The sequence below is a fragment of the Halichoerus grypus genome, chromosome 2 (genome assembly GCF_964656455.1).
Source record: "Halichoerus grypus chromosome 2, mHalGry1.hap1.1, whole genome shotgun sequence".
Taxonomy (NCBI): domain Eukaryota; kingdom Metazoa; phylum Chordata; class Mammalia; order Carnivora; family Phocidae; genus Halichoerus; species Halichoerus grypus.
The window spans coordinates 117,726,675-117,751,684 of NC_135713.1; the positions used below are offsets into that span (position 1 = coordinate 117,726,675).

The window sequence follows — 25,010 nt, forward strand, 5'->3', positions numbered from 1 at the left end:
AAAACTTCCAAAGGATTTCCATTTCTCAATGAGAAGACATAATCTCAAGAGCCCAAATGAAACTTTTTGCACATCAAGAATCTAATTGATCTAAAAGGGAAATAAAAAATAAGATGGAGTTAAACATGTACATTTGGCAACCTGAGAAGCATTATCAAAACCTACCTTCTGGGTTCCAAAAAAGTATTTCAAGATAATTAACTCCAAATAAATAAATAAATAAAGGACAGGTTATAAAATACTTTTCTCAAGTCAAAAAAAAAAAAACAAGTCCACCATCCCTTCTGGTCATGGTTTTTTTCTGTCAACTGTACATAAGCTGTCCACTAGATGTCAGGATCCCCTTATCTATTACAATTCTTTTTTTTTTTTCCTTTAGCACCAATTCTTATATTCTCAACTCTGAACTCTATTTCTCTATTTTTAAAAAATATAGACAAGTAGGGTACACTTGGCCATTTATTTACCAGACACTAAGGGAGTTAAGACTAATTTTGTGTATCTATGCCAGAAGCTACACATTCACAGTTGGCACCTCTTCTAACAATCTGTGGGGAAGGTGATGTGCCCCCTCCCAGGATAGCTCACATGCTCCTGGTCCTCCTCCTTTAGAGCTGGTGTCTGAGTCTTAAGAGGGCTTTTTAAAAACACCTTCATGGTGATGTAACTCACATACCATGAAGTTCACTCATTTAATGTATACAGTTTACTGGCTTTAATTTTAGTATAGTTATGGAGCTGTACAACCAAAACTATTATCTTTATTTTAGAACATTTTTACCACCCCTAAAAAAATCGGTACCCATTCAGCCATCACTCCTCATTCCCATTCTGTTTGGTACCAAAAGCAGTAAGTGACTATAGAGCAGGGGTCACCCCGTTAAGTGCTGGGTTGGGGAATCCTAGTGAAATAGAGAGCACATAACCTGTATGGAGGGACACCTATAACTCAGCTCCAGTCAAAGGGTGGGTGCCATGTGGAAATAGAGGCCTGTTTTGCTAGATATTCCAATTTTTAAGAAAAGTAAAAAAAAAATTCAGGTATTTTATGTGGAAACTCTTGATTTTTAAATGATGGCAGCTAATAAAAAAAACCTCTGAAAATAACTGTGGAACAAACTAACCACAACTCCCGGCTAGATGTAGCTCACAGGCTGCCAGCTTGAGAGCTCTGTGTGGCCCTGTTCCTTGCAACAAAACACCCCAAAATTGGTTCTTTCTGCAAGAGAAATCCCAAAAAAGACCCACACACTGGGTCCAAATGCACAAATGATATTCAAAGCCTGTTTTGCTTACTAGTAAACAGTAAGACAGAAAGATCAATTAATAACAAGTATTATAATTTCCCATGAAACTTCAATATAGGAAGACAATAAATTCATTAAGTTTCTTTAAATAATCTGTGCTGTCAACAATCAACCTGAAAATATGCTTAAATGGCTCTCCTTTGGTCCATTCAGGATTTGCTTGGATTTACGCTAGGGGTGGTGGGGAAGGAGTCAGTCTTTTTCTTAAAGATACAATTTTGAGAATAAGCAAACCAAGAAACTATTCCTCCAAAGTAACTCTTCTTTGGGGCATTTTTATTACTAAGTGTCTCAATAATTAAGGAGGGGGGAAATCATGATTTCTCTTTCCGTGGAATTCCAATGACTATCAGCAGAGTAGATGATGTTGTTGGAGAGGTTGGGGGTGGTGTGATTTAAGACTTGTATTTTCCAAGTAAAATTTAGGTTCAGTCTATCACCATAGGCAAAGCAGGTAGGTCTACACTGTATTAACTAGACCCATTAGCAGCACTGCCACCAGAGATCTTAATTACGGAGGCAACAAGAAGGCCCAAAACTGGAGACAGGAGCAAGTGATATCACAGAAGCGGGGCAAAGCAATTATACCATCTTTAACAGCTACAGGTTGGCCCTGCTATAATTCCATAGAAATGGCAGCAGGGATGGTGGTCTGTTATTGTATCATATAGATTTTCTATACAAAGAATGAAGAAGCCAACACTATCCACCCCAATGTTCATTTCTTTGCTTTAACGTGTCTTGAAAGAAGAGATTTTAAAATAAATACTTAGAGCAAAAAAGATAATCTTAAAATGAACAACCTGAAATGCCTAGCATATTTTTTTTTTTAAAAAAAGGCCTCCTCTTCATTGCAAAATCATTCTTATTCTCATCAGTATTGAACTAAAGAATTCTGGAAACCCAATAATGATTCTCCCAGAAGTTATTTCTAGCAAGGCTATACATTTTGTTTCCTGCTGACAGATCCAACTGAAGATTGGCCGCATACACTCCTGACTAGTTCAATTGGTTCAAATATACCTATAAACAATTTGGGGTGGAGTTTGTGAACCCTTCTGTGGCAATAATTCTCCAGGGGAAAAAAACTCATAGACTATAAAGTCATCTTATTAGTGTGGTCCCACTGGTCACATGGGAAACCTGAGAAGTATATATGAATGGGTTAGGAAAAATTCGACCACCACTATGAAACGTTTCATTAACATGCACGTTACTCGAATGGTGATGACAAACTAATCTTTAAGAAATATTTTAAAAATCATACTTATATTGCTATTCTCTTACTGTATCGTAAGCAAGATGAGGGATGATTAAAAGTAATTTTACTTCTAAAATTTAACAATTATCTTTTCTCTCCTTTGTCTATGTTAAAAGCACTTACCTAAAACCAGGAACACCCACCAGAGCCAGTACTGACCATCAAAATATCCAGGGAAATAGGTGGAAAACTGAAAAATAAAGCAAATTAGTTTATAGTAGTTTAGCGGGTAGAAATTCACATTTTAACTTAAGGGCACATAAAACACAAGACTTTCATACACTAATGCTGTCATTTAGCTCTCACAATTTTTTTAAGTGGAAATATTTTATATATTACTGACTTGAAATGATTATCATATATGCAGATGTATTTCCTTTCGTGGAAAGTCAATCTCAAAATACAATTCTGGCTTTATAGACTCTTTGTTTTGAAGTTCTCTGATCTATTTATTTATTTTTTTTTTTAAAGATAGTCTTCCCCACATAATATTCATCCTTCTAGAAATACAGGTTTTGTTATTTAAAGATTTTATTTAAATTTATTTGCCAGAGAGGGAGAGAGAACACAAGCAGGGGGAGCTACATGCAGAGGGAGAGGGAGAAGCAGGCTCCCCGCTGAGCAGGGAGCCCGATGCGGGGCTCCATCCCAGGACTCTGGGATCATGACCTGAGCCGAAAGCAGACGCTTAACGACTGAACCACCCAGGTGCCCTTAGAACTATGTTTTGATGATACTTTTACTTTGGTTGCCCGGTGCCAAAACCAATTATTTTGTCCCGTTGTTCCAGGTACGCCTTGACCTCGGAAGCTTTATCATGTACATCACAATAATCCCATTCCTTTGCCAAATAATGGCACATTCTGGCCAATGGCAAGCGAGGGCTGCTGAGGTTTTCCTGCACTTGGAGAGCAAAGGAAGAGAAGAAATTGTTTTCTTTCTTCTGTTGAGCACGGCTGTGCTTCTGCCGTGATGCCTGAAACTGCCATAGGCGTTAGAACCCTGCCGGAGGGGCAGCTGTACCAACCTGCTGAGCAGAGGCATCGACTGTCCCTAATGATGTCAATGAAACACTGGTTTAACTATCCTCCACGGCAGGACTTGTTTCCATGGGAAATACATTTTCCCCACTGTTTTCTAAGCCATTTTGAGCTCAGTTTTCTGTTACTCCCAGACAAAGGCATCCTGATACGAGTTGATTCATTCAATTCAGTTTTAACATTTTAGTCAGCTTAGTGAAAATTTTAGTTAAAAAAAAAGACTGGTAACTAATGTTATCTGTTTTCTATTGGGGGCTTTGATATCCAAGGGTTTAACACAGTTTGTGCACTAAAATACAGTATATTATTTCTTAATAGAATAACAATTTAAGATTTAGAGAAGGAATGAAAAACCTCTCTAGGGCTTGGGTTCCTTACCTAAGTCCATGGCTTAGATGAGTATGTATTAGCTGCCTGGGGGAAAAGCCCATAACTTTTAACAGATTCTCAAAGGAACTCAGAATCCTATGTGTTAACAATGTTAACAACTGGTTAAAATAAATAAATAAGTAAGTAAGTAAGTAAATAAATAAATAAATAAATCTGAGAAAGTCCAGTGGTCAGTCAACACCCACTAATTAGTTAATAATGCCAATATATGACGAATACATTGATTTTTATCTATTAAGTTGACAAAAGCAATAAACTTACCTGAAATCACAGTACACTTTAAGAGACTAGATCTTTTAAAGTATAAATTACTTCAGCAATTCTGACTACCTGATAATTCCCAAATCACTGAAGATTTCTAATACACTTTAGAGATAAGGCCCCCTAATGGAATAGCACTTGGTTAAACAGTTTCAGCTTCCAAACATTTTGGCATAACCAATGATGCTACTGATAAACAACCCTGGAAAGGGGGGGGGGGGCAGGGGGGACAAAGAAAAGGAAAGAGGGAAGAAGAAAGACCAAAACTTTAATAGAATTAATGTGAGGAATGCCTGTTTTTGATGAGACAAAGAAGTGATATCTTTCCTTTTTTTACAAAAACAACTAATTTCAGAACAAACACATATTATCATATCATAAACATTAAAAGCAGAGAAAGCAACTTGGGAACAACCTGTAGGATAGGTACCTTGGGACCACCAATAGTCACTGGATTTAACTATAAACATGCATGAACCACCTGCAAATGATTTAGGTTCAACTTCATGAAACCAGAACAAAGACAAACCTAAAATCATTTTAAACATAGAACTAATGTAAAAAAAAAAAAAAAACAAAACAAATAGTCAAAGTTATTCTACTTATTGTTTCTCTACAGGGTCTATCTTTTCTGGTATACAACTTACCCTGACAATCAGGATCCACTTAATTAGAGAGAGACCAAATCCTGAAATGGCCCCATACCTTCCTGCAGCTGAGGTGGTCAGGCAAAAAGACAGGAAAAATCCAATCCAGTTAAAGAGGAATGCCACTGTAAAGGCAGAGAAGAAAAAAACCATGTCAGACATGTCCTGTTACCCAAGAAGGAAGAGTGATCTCTACACTTGCTTCTGCTTAAATGGCTTTTCCAAGGATAAAAGAGAGCCCAGACCAGCCCACCCACCATAACCCCTGCCCTACCTCCCCAAAACATCCACTTTCTGTCTTCTTCCCAAAAACAAACAAGAAACCATCTGCTCTGAATATCAGGTATTACACTATTATGTCTGCTACTATTTACTTTCAAAAATGCCTTAACATTCACCAAACTGTATACTTATGACTTGTACCCTTTATATGCTACACTTCAGTAAATAAAATCTGATTCAAGTTATTCATCCCCCTACTTCTATGAATTCTGACAGCTTACATAATGTTACCACTAAAGTACTACGTTTCCTTTATATCTTATCTTTTTAATATAGGAAATTAAAAAATGGCTGCTCACTTCTAAGTGACACACATGGAAAGATGAATGCAAAATAACGCCGAGGAGGCAAAAAAAATTCAGTTGACTCTGATCTGTCAGAAAATAGAAGCATGCAAAAAAAAAAATTCCATCAGGCTAAGGCCTTTAATCCTACTCTACAGGTCAGGTATGAGTAGGAGCAATGCTAAGGATCTTTGCAGACCTAAAAGATGAGGCTCAGTTCATGTAAAAATATAGCATCCCCAAAACTGCTTCAATTACATTTTCTATAGATAGTTGTAGAAATAGAAGACAAACAGAAGGGATAATAAGATAAAAGTGAACTAAGCTCTGAACATCTCAGTAAAAGGCATCAAATAAGCACAATGTATTAAAATATTAGCTCACCTAGTCAATTTTAATTCAGTCAGATTCACCCATAATTCAAAGCACTCCAGTTTGTGGGAGGTGGCTCTGCTATGTGTATTTACTTACTGAAAAAAGTTAACATGAAAATCCCATCATTTCCTATCCTCAGCTGGTCAGCATCATCAAAGTCATCCCGACCCACAAAATCCTCATCCTAAGTGAAAAGAAAAAAGAATAAGGTAAATTCACAATGAATTATTCATAGGCAAATGAAAGGCATCAAGAAAAGTAAGGCAGGGGATAAAAATGAGTACCAAGAAGAAAATTTACTGCTTTGGCTCAATTCAAAACTATGAGCATTGAGGCTCAGTATGTGTTAAAAATTTCATTTTGTCTTTTAAGTAAAAGATCTAATTAGAGAAAAAAAAATCTTTCTTCCATCTCTACAGTTTTCTAAACGAATTGTTCATTTTATAACCCAAGTTCTTTAACAATGAGCTTCAAAAATTATAAAGTTCAATGGGAAGTATTAATTCATATATATCTAAAGCAAAGATATATATTTGGCTTACGTTCTAAAATCACTAACCCAAGGCCTGCTGGGGGCCCAGAATATTAGTAATCCAGGACCTATGAAGGAGCTCAAATGCTTTATGAGAAAAAGGACAGCATGATCACACATGAAGAGGCTATAGGGCTACCCACTGCTCAACTCCATAACCATTTGTTCACATTAGCATATAGGTCTGAAACAACCTCACTTCCAAGCTTATTAGCAGATAGGATCCTTTCCATCCTAACTTGAAAACGTAATACTCCAAGTCTAGAAGGAACACGATCCTCACCAACATTAACACCCACATATGTGGCTCACCTTTTCAACTGATGTAGGTTATGTGTTGAAATACTGAAAAATATATGAATATACATTTACAAGTAAAAGTGAGATTTGTACACAGTCCAGTGAAGATTCCCCAAATGAAAAAAAAAAAAAAAAACTTTAGGGACAGTCCAAACTCTCCCTACACAGACAGAAAGGGGGCTGGGAAGTCCATAACAGGTCTGGGGAGGGAGTACTAGAGATAGGAAAGTGTCAGTGGCAGCTTCCATCTCTAACTTAACACATTTCTTCTCCTGTTAGAAAATTCTTATAAGAATGTGTTTGTTTTATGTTTTTTAAAATACTAAATACCCAGTTTCTGACGTCGTATTAGGAAAAATAAGGCTTTGCCTAATTAGACACTAATTGGTTTTTTGCATAAATACTCAAAGATATACTACAAAAGGACATGGAAGGAATTTCTAGTTATACTGCAGGTGCCTTCTAACTGTTCTTCCTGTCCTTGGTATCTCTACTACTGGATTACTCCTACAAATTGTTGCTCGGTTAATGTTTCTAAAATACCATACTTGTCTTATCCCTGCTCAAAAACTTTGACTGAAAGAGTCTGTGTGACCTACATGTAAGTCTAATTGCCTCAGCCTTGCATTCACAACATTCTACAACCTATAGTCTGGTCACAAACTCCTGGCTCAAGCAAAATCAATTACTACATTTACAGACCCTACCCCACACGGGACTGGATTCACATCTGCTTTCTGCCCTTTTCCCTCTGGAATGTTCTTATCCATCAAAACTCAGGGCCCACTTCAAATCCCATCTTCCCCACAACCACACAGTAAAAAGTCACAGCTCTTAATGCTCACTGCACTTGTACTGCTGCTTAGGTATTGGTATTTGTGGGCCTTTTCCCCAGCTATATTTAAGTGCTTGTATGTAGGAGTATTGCCTCACTCAAAGTTTTCTACCTATCCATTGCAAAGTACATAGCACACTGTATAAAAAAGTGGTCTACACATGTTTGCTAAATAACGTTTAACAGGTTCCTAAATATGTATACTTGTCAAATAAAAGTATTCTAAGGAGTTCTGCTATTAATCAGAGCTGATCACTTCGTCTATTTCCATGGGACAGTTACCATATAGTTTAACAAGACTACAGAATACACACAGGATTATGGAGTCTGGAATATCTGGGTGTGACTCTCACCTATGCTACCTATTAGCTGTATGAGTTTGGGCCAATTATTTAATCTCTCTGGCCCTCAATTTTTGAATCTGTAAAATGGGGATAATATAATCTCTACCTTGCAAGGTTATTGTGAAGACTTCAAACAATATATTGGAAACTGAGCACAGTACCAAGCATGTCATTTGCTCCCAATACATGGTTATTACATTAAAACTGTTTTGCCCTTTGACCATAAGCTCCTTGAAGGTTGCTAGTTTCTCCCTGGCATCTCCAAGAACTGAGCACACACCACCATATAGGATCAGCCTAGACTGGGCTTATAAACTATTATTTCTGCCAAGCAGTGGTTTCAGAAGCCCCATCACTCATAGTAGGTGTGGTCTGTAAACAGTCTACTACCATAAGGCCTGAACTTCTGGGGCCTATGCCATTGCACTGCTCAGGCTAATCTTCTGTTTTTGTTCTTATCATTCACTCTGGTTTCCTGCCAGGACTCGAGTCTGGAACCCTGACTGCCCCACATTCCTAGGGAATGGATCCTACTCCATCTTTTCCCATTATCTGGCCTAAGGCCCTACCTACATCCCCTTCAACCTGGATGAATATTTATGAAACCACATCTAGTCACTTGCAGATCTGACATCAAGAACAAAGAGTGCCCCAAAGTCTCCTCCTGGCTTTCATCACACCCAGTGCCCCCTCCCATGAATCAACATCAGGCCAGATGGGATCTGAATTCACTATGTCCCCACAGATGGAGTGGTCTAGAATGCTGCTGGCATGAGGTTCATCGAGACAATTGCTGGGGCCCTTTTATAAGTTTAATTCTACAAAGTTGAACTTATTCTCTCTATAGATCTCCCCAGCAGCTATCTACCTAACACCAAAATAAGTGTGCAGAATCAAGGCAAACAGTGTACTTGCTAAATCAGACCCTGCTCTAAGACATTTCAGTCACGGCAGGAAAGTTGAGAAAATGGTTGTAATAGTAGAGATACAGGGAAAATAAGCTGGCCTGACTAGTGATTTTCTGCTGATTTGTACCTTTTAATGCATCATTTTCCGGAAGAGGTAAGAGTTTGTTATCCCAAAAGAAAATGTACTTGTTTTTAAAAATTAATGTACTTCTACTAATCAGTACAATCATAAGGAATACATCAAAAGTGAATAACGAAAAGAACCTAATTCCCATCAAGCAGCCAGCAAGTAACATGGTAAATTGGACTTACTCTTCCAGGAACCAAGGGGATAGTAGCTTCAGCCTTGGTTCTCTCAGCTTCATCGTAGCTGGGCAGTGTTGTTGCCACATTGTAAGATGGAGGCTTTGGAAATCCACACTCATCTTTGTAGTCAAAATATGCTGCAGAATAAAAAGGAAGTCACAAATATCTGACCATTAGCTAAACTAAGGAAAAAGAAGATTTCCCCTAACTCTGGCAAACAAAAAACAGCTGTTCCTCTAAGAGTACATATAGAATAATTGAATCGAAATGTTTATGTATGAATATGAGATTGAGAATGATTTTTAAATTTATCCACCTTTCAATTATTTAAATTTATTCATTTAAATCACTCTGCCTTCCCTTCCAAATGCCTTTAAACACATTTTCAACTGTTATATGGTATGTTCACGAAAGGTATTTAATATTAATAGTGGTATAAAGACAGCATTTAAGCCAAAAATACCTCACCTGTGTGTGTGTAAGCTGTACCATGGTTTCCTCCCATTTATAAACAGGAAAACCAACTTAATAAAGAAGTTAAAATTCATTTCTCACAGGTTTGTTTTAGCATTTTGATTCTTCACATTAGTTTTACCATGTACTGTTTTCTATGATGTGCCTAAGGTAACTAATTCAGTTACAGAGCCATTATTTATTTGATTAAATCTTTCATTCCCTCTTTTAAAGGTTGCATCTTCATTCTCATTAACTCCTATTACAAGAAACTCAATATTTATTAGAAAAGAGCTATTTAAAAATGTATTAAATTTCTGCACAATTTTTAAAAAACAAGGATTTTGGAAAAAAAAAAAAGTCTTATAGTTCATCAAGATTAACATTTTTCTTTCTTTTTCCCCTCTGGTTAATTGTAATTAACTTCCAATTTTACTGTAACATATTACTGAAATCATGAATCAATACAGTTCACTTCATTAACAAAAAAAGAAGAAAAAGTCTATTGTACTCGCATGGGCAGAAAAAGCATTTTATAAAATTCAACAACTTGCTGATAATAAAAACCCTTAGCAAATGAGGAATAAGGGAAAACATCCTTAATCTGATCATAAGTGTCTATGAAAAACCTAGAGTAAATATCATAATTGTAAATTTTTAAGTTTTCTCCCCTAAAATTAGAGATTTAGACAAAAGTGCCTACTCTCACTACTTCTTATCAAACATTACCTTAAAGGTCCTACTAGTTGATATAATATAGCAAGAAAAGGAAATGTAAGACATAAGTATTAGAAGGGAAGAAAATAACTGTCCTTAATCATGGATGATATGATTATAGATGTATCAAACCCAAGAGTATCTATAGACAAGAATTAATATATGAATTTTAGCAAAGTCTCTGCATACAAAGTCTCTGGATGGATATAAACTATCAACTGTATTTCCATATACTACCAACAAATAGAAAATAAAATTATATATGGAACATTTTTTACAACAGCACGAGGAATAAATCTAGTAATAAACATGCAAGGCCTCAATATTGAAACCTACAAAATACTATTGAGAGGATTAAAGAAGATCTTAATTAGATGGAGAGATATATCATGTTTGCAAACTGGAAGCAGTATTATAAAGATGTTAAATTCTCTTCAAACTGACCCCCAGATTCAGTGCAATTCCAACTACAATTCCAGTTTTTGTTTTGTTACATTTTATGGAAATTGACAAGCCAATTGTAAAATGCATATGGAAATGCAAAAGGCCAAGAAAAACCAAAGCAATCTTTTTTTTTTAATTAATTAATTAATTTATTTATTTATTAGAGAGTGAGCGAGAGAGAAACAGCATGAGAGGGGAGAGGGTCAGAGGGAGAAGCAGGCTCCCCGCTGAGCCGGGAGCCCGATGTGGGACTCGATCCCAGGACCCTGGGATCATGACCTGAGCTGAAGGCAGTTGCTTAACCAACTGAGCCACCCAGGCGCCCAAACCAAAGCAATCTTGAAGAACAGAAAGTCTGGGGGCGCCTGGGTGGCTCAGTTGTTAAGTGTCTGCCTTCGGCTCAGGTCATGATCCCAGAGTCCTGGGACGGAGCCCCGCATCGGGCTCCCTGCTTCGCAGGAAGCCTGCTTCTCCCTCTCCCACTCCCCCTGCCTTGTGTTCCCTCTCTCGCTGTGTCTCTCTCTGTCAAATAAATAAATAAAATCTTAAAAAAAAAAAAGTCTGAATGACCTACATTACCAGATATCAAGATTATAAAGCTCTATAATTAAAACAGTAGGGGATGGGCATAAAAATAAATAAACAGACCAAAGAACAATAAATGAATCCAAAAACAGATCCACTCATATATGGTCACCTGATTTACAATAAAGGTGACACTGCGGAGCAGTGAAGAAAGATTTAATAAACAGCACTGTACGAAATGGCTACCCATAAGGAGAAACAAATTAGTCTTGACCACTACCTTACACTACACAGAAAAAAACAATACCAGATGGAACAGAAATCTAAATGTGAAAAATAAAATATCACAGCCTTTAGAAGAAAATATACGAAAATGTGTTATTGAAACTAAAGCTGTAGGGGCGCCTGGGTGGCTCAGTCGTTAAGCGTCTGCCTTCGGCTCAGGTCATGATCCCAGGGTCCTGGGACTGAGCCCCGCATCGGGCTCCCTGCTCAGCGGGGAGCCTGCTTCTCCCTCTGCCTTCAGCTTCCCCTGCTTGTGTGTGCTCTTTCTGACAAATAAATAAATAAAATCTTTAAAAATAAAATAAAATAAAAGTCTGGTTGTTTATACAGTGCCTGGGTGGCTCAGTCAGTACAGCATGAGACTCTTGATCTCAGCGTCATGAGTTCAAGGCCCACACTGGGTGTGAAGCCTACTTAAAATAAAAATTAAAAAAATTTTTCTTTTAAAGTTTGGTTGTTTATTTATTTTTAAGGCCTCTGTGTATTTAGATGAAATGCCACAAAACCCAAAGACTTTGAGAGAGTATTCTTCAGGCTCTATTCTAGAAATAGTTTACCTCTACCTTATACCCAACCTTAAGAATCTTTGTTATTTGCTGTTGAGGCCCACAGTAAGATTAACAAAAACAAAGGAGAAAGAGATTAAAGGGACTTCATAAGGACAGCTATAGGAAATACCATCTAACAGCAAAGGGAGAATTTGATTCTTTAACCAAAGTTCTACAAATCTCAGTGAATAAAGGTATCACTACAGTATAGGATAGAATACCTTCTAGAGAATGTTTCTGATTGTAACCTAAATCATAAGGAAAAATTTAAACAAAGAATATGACATGTAAGTGAATAAGAGAGAGAAGTGTTTGAGAAAGATTTCTATTGAAAATGGTTGTAAGATTTTATAATTACAGAGAGTAGAAACTCAGATATTCAGGAAAAAATTACCTCCTAATGATTCTGGGTACTTAAATACAAAGGACTTTTATCATTAATAAAAACGGGATCCAACTTTCTTATTAACCAGCTACAATTTTCACTGGATGTCTTTCTAATGTTAAACCAGTACTTATAGTCTGGGTAGAAATGAGTAAATATGGCATGGCACTGTGATTCTTTCTCAAGTCTTGGTGTTCTCATTCAATTCCATGAGACACCCTAGAATTCCTCAAAAAACTTTAACTTAGCATTGTTAGTTTTTGATGCTTATAAATAAAATTAATACAAGGAGACAGGGTTCAAAATTTGAAGCCAGAGTGGAGGTAAAAAACTCTCTGACCCATGTTCTTCTTCATTATAATGGCAGCCTCAGGGCCACAGAGACCAACAAATTTAATCCCACATCAACGGACAATAGCTGCCCCCAAGTGCTGTATAGAAAAGGATTCTGAGGCTGTGTTTGGGATAAATGCTGTCTTCAATTTGCCTATCTACCCTGGGAAGAGGATGGGTTCAGTGGTGGCACCATGAGCCATATACTTGCCACACTGCCACACTTCTCTGTTAGAGAAAATGGAAGATGTTCCATCAAAACTGGTCAATTTTCAGCAACTAAAGGAGAGCTGCTCATCAGGCAGCTTTAAGCTACCCAAAGTCCTCAACTGTCAAGGTTTTCTTTCTCTTCCCCATCCCTTCTATATAAACAGGTGAAAATGTAAAAGACAGTCTGGCATGAGATGTGAAGATGAAAGATTACTATGAGAAACATCATGAAAGAGCTGAGAGACTTCCAGTTTTTTTATTAAGAATTTACTAGCACAAAAGAAATCAAACGTACTATGTTCCAGGTCACAGGCACTAGAATCACAAAGAGCAAAACAATTAATGAGGAAACTACAAAAAGAATAAAAATCAGATGATCACCTGGTTGCTTAATTTCTACTTCCTTTATATTCTGTTGGAATGAAACTGAGTTCCATAAAAAAGCCACACTGAAATGGAGTTTTAAGTGTTTTCCAGAAGAGTAACATGAGTTTTGTGGTTTTTTCACTTTTGGCAATAAACTACAAATAATGTCAGACTTCTTAGGGAAAGCTGAAGCAAAGGCGAAGATGAATAGACACATACTGGACAAGCCTCTAGCCAAGTGCATTTCAAGAGTTCAAGAGTCCCCTTGCCCAGTTACCTACCTGCACTCTCTGCGGAGATGCTGCTGTAAGGTGGAGGAGCGTCCCCTACTGCCTGTTCTGGCTCTCCAGGCTCTTCCTCATTCTGCAACTAAATAAAAATTCCACATTTTAATCCAAGTACAAAGCCACTTAGAGAAGAACCTGAAAACTGGAATAACCCTTCTGGAAATCTATCTGGTAACATATTTCAAAAGGCTTAAAATGTATAAATCTTTTACAAAGTATTCTGCTCTCAGGAATTTATCCTAAGGAAATAGTCAAAGAGGCAAAAAAGGGTACATATAAAAGTTACTGCAGCAAAAAATAGAAACAACCTAAATTCCACTCACAGGGGACTTATTAAAAAAATTATACTTCATCTCACAAAGGATCACTAAGCATCCATAAAAATGAAAATAAAGAAAATGTGATGGCTTGAACAGATATTTATGCTGTACTGTTACATGAAAAAAGCAAAATTTCCCAAAGAGTATGCATAATATAATTTGGTTGTGAAAGACAGATACGTGAAGGTCTAGAATGAGAGACATCTACAGTTTACAATGTTTATCTCTAGCTGATACAATCATAAGGGAATTTTTCCTTTTTGTTGCTTATATGTATATTTGAATTTTTTGTAATGAACATTTAGCACTTGTATAACTTTTTAAGTTAGAAAAATAATCTAGGGGCGCCTGGGTGGCTCAGTCATTAAGCATCTGCCTTGGGCTCAGGCATGATCCCAGGGTCCTGGGAATGAGCCCCGCATCGGGCTCCCTGCTCAGCAGGAAGCCTGCTTCTCCTTCTCCCACTCCCCCTACTTGTGTTCCTTCTCTCGCTTTGTCTCTGTCAAATAAATAAATAAAACCTTAAAAAAAAAAAAGAAAAAGAATCTAATAATCTGTTCAAGATAAATCACAGCAAACCAAGGTTTGCCACTATATTTATTCAGTGTGCACAGGAAATTAAATCTTAAATAACTGAGACATTTACAAAAACATAAAATTCTAAAAAAAAACATAAAATTCTACATAATTCTACATATACAACCTCTGTTAATAAATCTCCCTCTTCCTATCTCAGCCATTTTCTCTGCAAAATCTACAGCCCCAGTTACTTTAAATAACTCACACCGAAAAGTGGGTCTTTCTGCCATTGCCAGTCTGGATAGTCTACCCAACTCATCTTCATAGAACGTGGGATTTAATTTTTCTAGTGTGACAATTAACTACACTTCATTTAAAAAAATTAATTGGCTGAGAATGGGAGTCAATCTGTAAAGTAGTAACAGAGAATATATTTATCGATGTAAATAACTTGGGGGTCGGGTCCTACTATATGCCATCGTAATATACGGAGCCACATGAGCCACCTGTAAAATACACACCTCTCTAAACTGACTGCAACGGAGAACTCCATCTTGAATTGAGACAGGAAAACTGAGAGCCTGACCTCCAGTAACATGAAGTAGAGCTCCCTAATTCCTTAAATTTTTAATTAACCATCTCAGTCTCTACTCCCTATGTTATTATGCTATTCAAAATCAGAAGCCAACAAAACTTTTCTGATGAACACTGCAACGTATTCAATTTCAAAGGAATTCTTGTGCCAAATTATCATCAGCATCTCCCATCTGGGCACATTTTTTTGAACCCTAGAACTCTAATGTTAAACTTAGGGCACCCCCAAAAGAACTGTATTGTAACCTAAGATGAATTTCCTTTTAAAGAAGGCATATAGGTCAAAATAGCTACAGTAAAGCCACATGTTCCTGGGACAGTAAATTATTTAAACAGAGTTCCTAGAGCCATGGTTCATTTGTAATTCTTTCAACATTATAAGAAGCTCTAGACAGGGTATTCTCAACCTGCTCCCACCTAACCACTTTTGCCCTGAGAATGTCACAAAAGAGTCAGCAGCAAAAACAGAGGCAAATATGGACTTTACAAGAATATTACCTCAATATACTGTGGCCAGTCATGTTCTTTATCTAAACCAAGCCTGGAATTTTTGACCCGTTTTAGATTTCCTGAGCTTGGTCAAATAATCATGTCACCTCTGCATAATTTAGGGTTTAGAAAGGAAGCATGACAATTCTGAGAAATACACAAGGCCAGAGAATAAAGAGGTCTTACATGCCAGTATCTATGAGATAGGTTGCCTGTCTCCTAGCAACCTGGAGATGTGCAATTTGATCATCCCACACCAAGGTACGAGATAACAGAGCAAAGAAATTGCAACTGTCTCAGAAATCCCCATTTTCTCTTCAGTGAGGGAAAAAACAAACATTTCCAGGTGAAGTTTTTCCCCTCCATTAAACTTCACCACTTTAGAATCGTGTACTAATACTATTTCCAACTGAAAACAAAAACAAAGGTGATAAAAAACACCCACTATGACTTTGGAGGCTCCACATGCTGGGATCCCAGGACCTCACTCTATAGGCTTCCCAACACTGGCCTATTTTCTATATGCTGGTGGTAAGTTTAGGCTCCACCAAGAAATGTGTTTAAAATAAAATACTACCAGGTGGGGAAAAAAGAAAGACAACCACCTGCAACAAGTATCTAGTCACCACCATCTGTGTGAACAGTAACGTGCTAAACAACAGAATCCCTAAGTATGTATCTTTTTACACTTGGGGGTCATCTATGGCCATTAATTTGGCTCTGCTAGCCAAACAAATCAGGTATTCACTAACAAGGTGGGGGGGGGTTGGAAAGAATGCACACTAGAACTACAGTTGGACATATCCATAAGGCTATAAAGTTGGTTACTTAATAAAGTTGGATACTTCCGAATGTATTTTTAATGTTCCCTCTTCTGTCCCTGGGAATCTTTCCTGTGCAGCCCTCCCTGCCACATCTCTGAGGCTCAGGGATATTCAGGCTCTCTCCAGAGACTCTCTCAGAGAATTAGGGTCATTGTCACTTTGGGGCTGGTGTTGGAAAGATGCCCAGTGTCTTCCATCAACAAGGTCAGTGGGAGCATGAGTCCAACCTGTCACAGAATCCTGGCTGTAGGGGACACTGTGAGAGGCAGGGTTGGAACATGGGGAGACCTGCTGCTCTCTCCCTGCTGTGGTATTAGGTGTGGTGGGTGGGGAGAATCCTTTGATTGTATCTATGACAGATAATAAATACCCACTGGGGACTGATTCTTTTTCTGTCATATAACTTTCCTTAACAATTCTGATCAATTTCACTTATCTCTATTTAAATGGCATTTTTTTTTCAAAATAGTAATTAATTACACAATTACTTATGCATGCCATATAGAGTACTGAGTTTACTACAAAACTACCTAAAATTACCCAGGTCTCCATCCCTGAGATAGGAATAATCCAGTCATCTGAAAATCTGTCTGGCCTTTCTCTTTACCACATCCCCACTGTGCTCTCGCCCCCACTTTCCTGATTACCCATGTTCCACTCTATACTCTGAGTAGACACTGTCATGGCTCCTCCCTAGAAGAACCCTAGAACTCTCCCACGTTTCCACTTTGCATATCACAGTCTGCTATGGTACCTCTTGGCCTTGATCACTTTCTATTTTTTTATTATTTACCTATAAACAGATGTTAATAATGTTTTGTCCTCTAGATTTAGCCAGAGAAAGGCAGCATATCTAAAATAAAGAATGTGACTCCTTCTTACTACCTTCCTCTGTGTCCTATCTATATTGTTGCTATTAGAATTATATACATGACATTTTACCTAAACAACAGTTTAACAAATCTCCCATACAGAAATCATACATAGTTCTAGTTCTAACAGAAGCAAACTAGATTTTAACAAGTTTACAGACGCTTACACCCTGCAGGTTTAAATTCTTAAACTTGAGTTCCCACTCCAGCAAGAAGGCCTCCTCACTCCTCTCCCCTAAGAAGTTCTAAAGATGGTCTTCCATTTAGAAATGAGCTGTTTTTAATCAAGAACGGAGCCAGGACTAGGATTAGGCCCAAATTAAGGGCCAACATTTACAACTGTTGGATGGCAGTACCTAAGGCTCTTAAAAGTCACTCTTGGATTCTATTTACTAAGAATGGGAGAAAAAGGGGCACCTGGGTGGCTCAGTCATTAAGCGTCTGCCTTCGGCTCAGGTCATGATCCCAGGGTCCTGGGATGGAGCCCCGCACTGGGCTCCCTGCTTCGCAGGAAGCCTGCTTCTCCCTCTCCCACTCCCCCTGCTTGTGTTCCCTCTCTCGCTGTGTCTCTGTCAGATATAAAAAAAAAAAAGAATGGGAGAACAAAAAACCCTACTAAACAACTAAGAGAAAAAAAAATCCATAAAGCCTTATACATGACAAGAGGTACCAAAATAGGGGCGCCTGGGTGGCTCAGTCGTTAAGGGTCTGTCTTCGGTTCAGGTCATGATCCTGGGGTCCTGGCATCGAGCCCCGCATCAGGCGAGCGGGAAGCCTGCTTCTCCCTCTCCTACTCCCCCTGCTGTGTTCCCTCTCTCACTGACTCTCTGTCAAATAAATAACATCTTAAAAAAAAAAAAAAAAAAAAGAGGTACCAAAATATACCTCTTAATTCACACAAACACAACAAGCATGTGGAAAATAACGCTGAACTATCCAATAAATCCATAAAGTTACAAGTATTCACACTATTCATTTTTATCTTGGTCAGGTCCTATTTAAGCAGCAAGAGATCTTGTAAGTTTTAAATCCCTTCTTTAGTTATTAACAATAAGTCTCAAAAAATCCTGGATCAATGCCTAAACTCTAGCTTTAAATGTTATTTTACCACTTATAATTTTAGAGTTAAATCCTAAATCTTTTACCTTACAATGCAATTTTTAAACCTCTCTTTACCAACCCACTACTTCTGCATACCATCCTACCAAGAGAGACAGTATAATTACCAGAAAGTAAACAAGCACATTTCCTTAGGTAAACAACCGAGTGTGCTAAAATTTTACTCTGTTACTCAGAAATAACCAAAGTTTGTAAGGACTGTCTATGTTCTTTTTTGTTTTTGAATAGTAATCTTTATTTATATAGGGCTTCATTTTTTTTAAAAGATTTTATTTATTTTACTTGACAGAGAGAGAGAGAGCACACACGCACACACACAGGGGGGAACAGGCTCCCCGCTGAGCAGAGAGCCCTACTGAGCCACCCAGGTGCCCCGAAGACTGTGTATTTTCTACTGTATATAACCTGTAGGTTTTTAATTGTATACTGACTGTAAATTAAGTTATTCTAACATCACCAAATTCTTTACATTCAAGAACAATTTTCTATTATATTGCTATTAATTAGAGGGTGACATTTAAAATAAGGTAAATAATTCTGACAGAGAGAAACTCACCAATAAAAAAAAAAAATCTAATTTAATAATGGGCAAAGAGAGGCACCCGGGTGACTCAGTCAGTTAAAATCTGCCTTGGGCTCAGGTCATGATCTCAGGGTCCTAGGATCATGCCCCGTGGCAGGCTCCCTGCTCAGCGGGGAGTCTGCTTCTCCCTCTCCCTCTCCCTCTGTGTCCTCTCCCTCTGCTTTCTCTTGCTCGCTCTCTCTCAAATAAATAAAATCTTAAAAAAAAAATAAAAATGAGCAAAGAATTTTAATAGACATTTCTCCAAAGAAGATCTACAAATGGGCAGTATACACAAGATGCTCGACATCAGTAGTCATCACAGAAATGCAAAATCAAACCAAGAGCTATCACTTCAAACCCACTAATATGGCCATAAGAAAATAAAAAAGGGAAATAAAAAGTGTTTTTGAGTATGCAGAGAAACTGGAACCTTCATACATTGCCAGCAGGAATATAAAACTGTGACTGTGGAAAAGTTTGGCAGTTCCTCAAAAACAAGTTAAACAGAGAGTTATAAAAAGACCCAGCAATTCCACTCCTAAGTATATACTCAAGAGAAGCGAAAACATAGTTTCACAGAAAAACTTGCACATGAATGTTCATGGCAGCATTACTTATAATAGTCAAAATGTTCATCAACTGATGAATGAATAAACAAAATATGGTATATCCATACAAAAGGATGGCTAAGAATAATCCATCCCATCAAAAAAAAAAAAAAAAAAAAGGAAAGAAGTACTGATACATGCTACATTGCAGATGAAACTTGAAAACAGTATGCTAAGTGAAAGAAACCAGTCACAAAAGACCACATATTTTATGATTCTGTTTATACAAAATAACCAGAAACAGCAAATCCAAGAAGAGACAGAAAGACTGGTAGTTGCCAGGTGCTGGGGAAGGGAAGAGGAGAGAGTAACTGACTGCTATAAAGGACACAGGTTTCTTTTGGGGGGTGATAAAAATGTTCTGCAGTTATATACTGGTAATGGTTCCAAACCTTGTGAATATAGTAAAAATTACTCAACTGTGTACTCTAAAAGGGTGAATTTTACAGTATGTGAATTACATCTCAAAAAAAGTATTTTCTAATTTTGAAAACACAAACCTACATAATGTGAATTTTAGTTAAAACAAAACTGAAGAGGGGTGCCTGGGTGGCTCAGTCAGTTAGGCGTGGGACTCTTGATCTCATCTCCGGTCTTGATCTCAGGGTTGTGAGTTCAAGCCCTGTGTTGGGCTCCATGGTGGGTGTGGAGCCTACTTCAAAAAACAAGAAACACACCAAAAAAACTCAAAAAACCAAACTGCAGAGCACTCTGTGCACCCGCTCCTCAGCTCTCGCATTGGTGTATCCTTCCACCCATGCCACCACCACCAGGCCAGCCATCGCAGCAACCAGACCGTCACCAAGTTCTGGGAGTCATCAGAGAGCAGGGCAGCAACACTACAGGCACTTACCACAGCGACAGCGACCTGCAGCTGGAATGGATCAACGGGTGCTACAACCAGGCCAAGGGTGGCAGGTACTTCCCCACCTGTGCTCGTGAGCCTGGAGCTGGGTGCCATGGACTGTGTGCACTCGGGACCCTCTGGGCAAATCTTCGGGCCAGACAACTTCGTCTTATGTCAAAGTGGTGCTGGGAACACCTGGACCGAGGGGCACTACACGGAAGGTACGGGGCTGGTCGACTGGGCGCTGGATATTTTGAGGAAGGAAGCTGAAAGCTGTGACTGCCTGCAGGGCTTCCAGCGGACCCACTCCCTGGGTGGAGGGCCTGGGTCTGGGGTGGGTACCCTCCTCCCCAGCAAGATCCAGGAGGAGTACTGAGACCGGATCATGAACACATTCAGTGTGGTGCCCTTGCCCAAAGTGTCAGACACAGTGGTAGAACCCTACAATGTCACCCTCCCAGTCCACTAGATGGTAAGAAACACAGATGAAACCTACTGCATGGATAACGAGGCCCTCTATGACATCTGCTTCAGAACCCTAAAACCGACCACACCCACCTATGGGGACCTCAACCACCTGGTGTCAGCCATCATGAGTGGGGTCACCAGCTGCCTGGACTTTCCTGGCCAGCTCAATGCTGACCTGCACAAGCTGGCTGTCAGCACGGTCCCCCTTCCCCCACCTGCACTTCTTCAGGCCCAGCTTTGTCCCGCTGACCAGCGGAGGCAGCCACAGTACCGGGCCCTGACGGTGCCAGACCTCAGCCAGCAGATATCTGAGGCCAAGAACGTGATGGCTGCCTGTGACGCCATCTCCCTGACTGTGGCCACTCCCTGACTGTGGCCCCAGGGTTCAGGGGCTCCTTGTCCATGAAGGAGGTGGACGAACAGGTGCTTAACATCCCAAACAAGACCAGCAGCTCCTTGGTGGAGTGGATCCCCAACAACATGCAAACAGCTGTGACATCCCACCCCGGGAGCTAAAACTGTCTGCCACCTTCATCGGCAACAGCACGGCCACGCAGGAGCTGCTCAAGCGTATCTCAGAGCAGTTCACAGCCACGCAGGAGCTGCTCAAGCGTATCTCAGAGCAGTTCACAGCCAGGTTCCAGCGCAAGCGCCTCCTGCACTGGCACACAGGCGAGGGCAGGGACGAGACGGACTTCACCAAGGCCGAGAGCAACACCAATGACCCGGTGTCCGACTACCAGCAGGACCAGGACACCACAGCCAAGGAGGAGGGCGAGTCCTAGGAGGAGGCAGAGGAAGAGGTAGCCTAGAGCTGTGAGCCAGTAAAGCATGGAAGCTGTGTGAGCTCCTTATTCACTCACAACCTGTTCTCGGATAGCCACGTCTCTGCGCGCACTTGCTCTTTTTCCTGTTGTAACGTCACACACTGTACAAGACACTACCTTTAAGGCATTTTTACGGTGGGGAGAAAAAGCCCTGAAAATTAACTGCTCCAAATCATCATTCTCTTGCTAAATCCATGTCTATGCCCCTTAATAGGAGCGAACGGTCCTGATCCCATCAGTATCCTCAAGGGCTTAACATGGAACACATACTTGCAAATGGACAAAAATAAAGAAAAATAACACACTGAGCTGCAAAGTAATTGTAGTAAAAAAAAAAATTCCTTAATATTCTCCCCTCCTGACAAAAATATTAGGATCAAGAAATCAAAATAGTTTGGCTAACAATCTATTTTAAGAGCTGAGGATGAGCAGCATTAATTTAAATTTTTCTACTTCAAGAGCTTCCCTAAAGATAATTTTAAAAATAAACACCAGAATTAGACTATCCCCAACAATATGTCTCATGTCAGAAGAAAAAATTAAATGCAAATCCTCTTTTAATACCAAAATAAAAACACGATTAAAAGTCAAACTTCACCAAAGCAAAAGAAATCAGAATAATGCCTTAAAAAGTCAATGCAGTAACAGATGAAAAGAAAATCCTAATACCACAGCAAATCCCCTTAGAAAGGCCATCAGTTTATAAAGCTTTTTAAAGATTTTTGTGGTTATCACTGCTACACACATAAATAAAACTGATGAATAAAATTTGGTTTGGAAGGAGAGAAAATACAGTATTTATCTTAGTCCTTAGAAATGAGAGTAAATGCTATGAAGTATGATTACCAACTTGATAAGTTTTCTTGTTTCTTCACTTGAGATACAAGTAACAAGGAATACCATCCAGAGAGAAAAGAGGAAGGCAAGATAGTAGCCACTCATCTCCAACTTCAACTTTCCTAAGAAGCCAAGGTACTCGCAGAAATCACTCCTCTTCCACAAACTAAATGAGCCAACCATGGCTATGATAGTGGCACTGTGAGATTTCTGGGTGGGACCAGAAAATTGTCATCAACCTGCCACCTCCTGGGATCCATGTCTTATGTTCAAGTATTTCCACCACTGATAGCTTCACCAAGACAGCGTCAAGGAAATGACAGCCTAGTGTTTTCTGGCACTTAACTTCAGCAAAATCTGTAGCCGAGAGCCTTCCAAATTAATGATAAGCCCCACCCTCCCTAGGCTTCATGGTTTTATAAAGATTGGAGAAATAAGAGGGGCACTCATGCAATGTTTTCAAATAGGTCTCTCTGCCTCTCAACTTAGCTTTTGAGAAGTAGCAAACTATTTACTAACCAATCCATGTCGTCTGTAACATTCTGAGTCCTACCTCTTCTCCACTTCATGATTCCATAAAGAAAACTCAGGCTTCAGAGCTCTAGGGCCTACTTGGAGAAATAATTAAAAGTCCTAACAAAGACAAGCTGAAATGGAAAAGTATGCACTTGGCTTGTTCCCCTTGCTTTTAACAGGATGGTAGAAACCATTCATCTTTTGTTCAGAGAATAAACAACATAAAAATAGTAGCTAGACAGACTCACTTTTAAATAATTTATATATATATATAAAGTCTAGTCCATAATTTAAATGCAAGAGTGATAAATACTGTTTGTGCTTTTTTTTAAAACCCTGTATGTTGTATTCATCTAAGAAATGTTAAAGCTATAAAATACCAACATGGAAGCAAAAGCAACCTCTTAATTATATTCACCATTTAAAATGCTATATTAAGCAATGCTTTCTGGGGGAAAAAAAAAAGAAAGGAAGTTGTCCCAACGGAGCATGGCATCATCTATTCAAGGATTCTTTTAGACTTAAGAACAAGTCCAATTTCTGGATTTGGCATAGAGAACACTTCTAGCCTCTATTAAGATTTTCACACACACATATACATTAATACACACAGGTGTGTATATAAAGATGTATGTACCAAGATACACACATTAAGGATACGTATAACATACATACTATGTCTCCCCAAATCCTGACTTGTAAAACAATTATATAATGTAATATTAAAATTACAAAAGAACTCAACCCTTTTTAATCAGTCCAATGCAAAATTATTATTAAAACTATGTCCTGGGCACCTGGGTGGCTCAGCCAGTTAAGCATCTGCTTTTGGCTCTGGTCATGATCCCAGGGTCCTGGGATCGAGTCCCGCGTCGGGCTCCCTGCTCAGAGGGGAGTCTGCTTCTCCCTCTGCCCTCCCCACTCATGCCCTCTCTCTTGCAAAAATAAATAATAAAATCTTTAAAAAATAAACAATAAATAATAAAACTATATGCCTATCAGGGTGCCTGGGTGGCTCAGTCAGTTAAGTGACCGACTCTTGGTTCCAGCTCAGGTCATGCTCTTGGCATCATGGGACTGAGCCCCGCGTGGGGCTTCATGCTCAATGTGGAGTCTGCTTGAGATTCTCCCTCTCTCACTGCTCATGCTCTCGCACTCTCCCTCTCCTATTAATGTGGATATATAACTTAGAGGAGTATAATCAAATGTAAATATATTGTGATTCAAGCTTTCCCTTCTCTCCATTGCCTTTTCTTCTGCCACAGCCCACAACAACTTTTCTCGTGGATAGTCAGAAATTTGAATATTTCATTCAATAAAATTTTACCAGGCACTAACAAATGCCAGGATGACGTCAATTTTTTATTATTTTCCCCTTAATGCTCCTGAAAGAACACTTCCATTTTTTCCATTTACTAGGAAAACTGGTTTTAGTAGAAGCCATAATAATACTATTTAGGCTGATAATTTTGGATGTTAAAAAGTTAATCTGATATTTGTTAAATGATGTTTTATGTACAATTATTAAGATCAAGATCAACAAGGACAAAATAACTGTTCCATTAAATCTGTTGACAGAAGAACTATTCCTATATACCATTACACTAAAATACCTAGGGAAGTCGTTTCTTAGGTACAGTAACTGCTTTCTTCTGGGCTCTACTTGTTTTGTTATGTCAGTATTCTCTACCCTGTGATTAGCTTCGTGTTTGGGTCATCACAGGGGATGGCATATTTTTATCAGCAATTGTAGTAGATATTCATCTTACTGCTGTTCTTCAAAAGTAGACTATCAATTTCTTCCTTCATGGTTAGTTGTTTCGTGTCCAAGGACATGAAGCTGTCCACCCACATTTGTTTCTCATATTAAGAAATTTTATTCATTCAAAAGACACCATTAAGAGAATGAACACAACCCAGAGTGGGAAAAGATATATTTTTCAGACAAAGGACTCATAACCAGCATACATAAAGAACTTC

General features: G+C 38.7%; 1 protein-coding gene and 1 pseudogene across 1 annotated transcript in view; one reads left to right on the top strand and one right to left on the bottom strand.

The window, feature by feature from the left end:
* The window catches only part of NDFIP1 (Nedd4 family interacting protein 1), a 51,938-nt gene that overhangs the window by 8,409 nt on the left and 18,519 nt on the right, over positions 1–25,010 (bottom strand). Inside the window, exons 2-6 of the mRNA XM_036116412.2 lie at positions 13,620–13,707; positions 9,079–9,209; positions 5,944–6,031; positions 4,907–5,031; positions 2,692–2,758 (exon numbers count right to left, since the gene is read on the bottom strand). Coding sequence (XP_035972305.2) covers positions 2,692–2,758; positions 4,907–5,031; positions 5,944–6,031; positions 9,079–9,209; positions 13,620–13,707 — 499 coding nt within the window. The remainder of the gene's footprint in view (positions 1–2,691; positions 2,759–4,906; positions 5,032–5,943; positions 6,032–9,078; positions 9,210–13,619; positions 13,708–25,010) is intronic.
* LOC118550946 (tubulin beta-4B chain pseudogene) lies at positions 20,480–21,662 on the top strand (annotated as a pseudogene).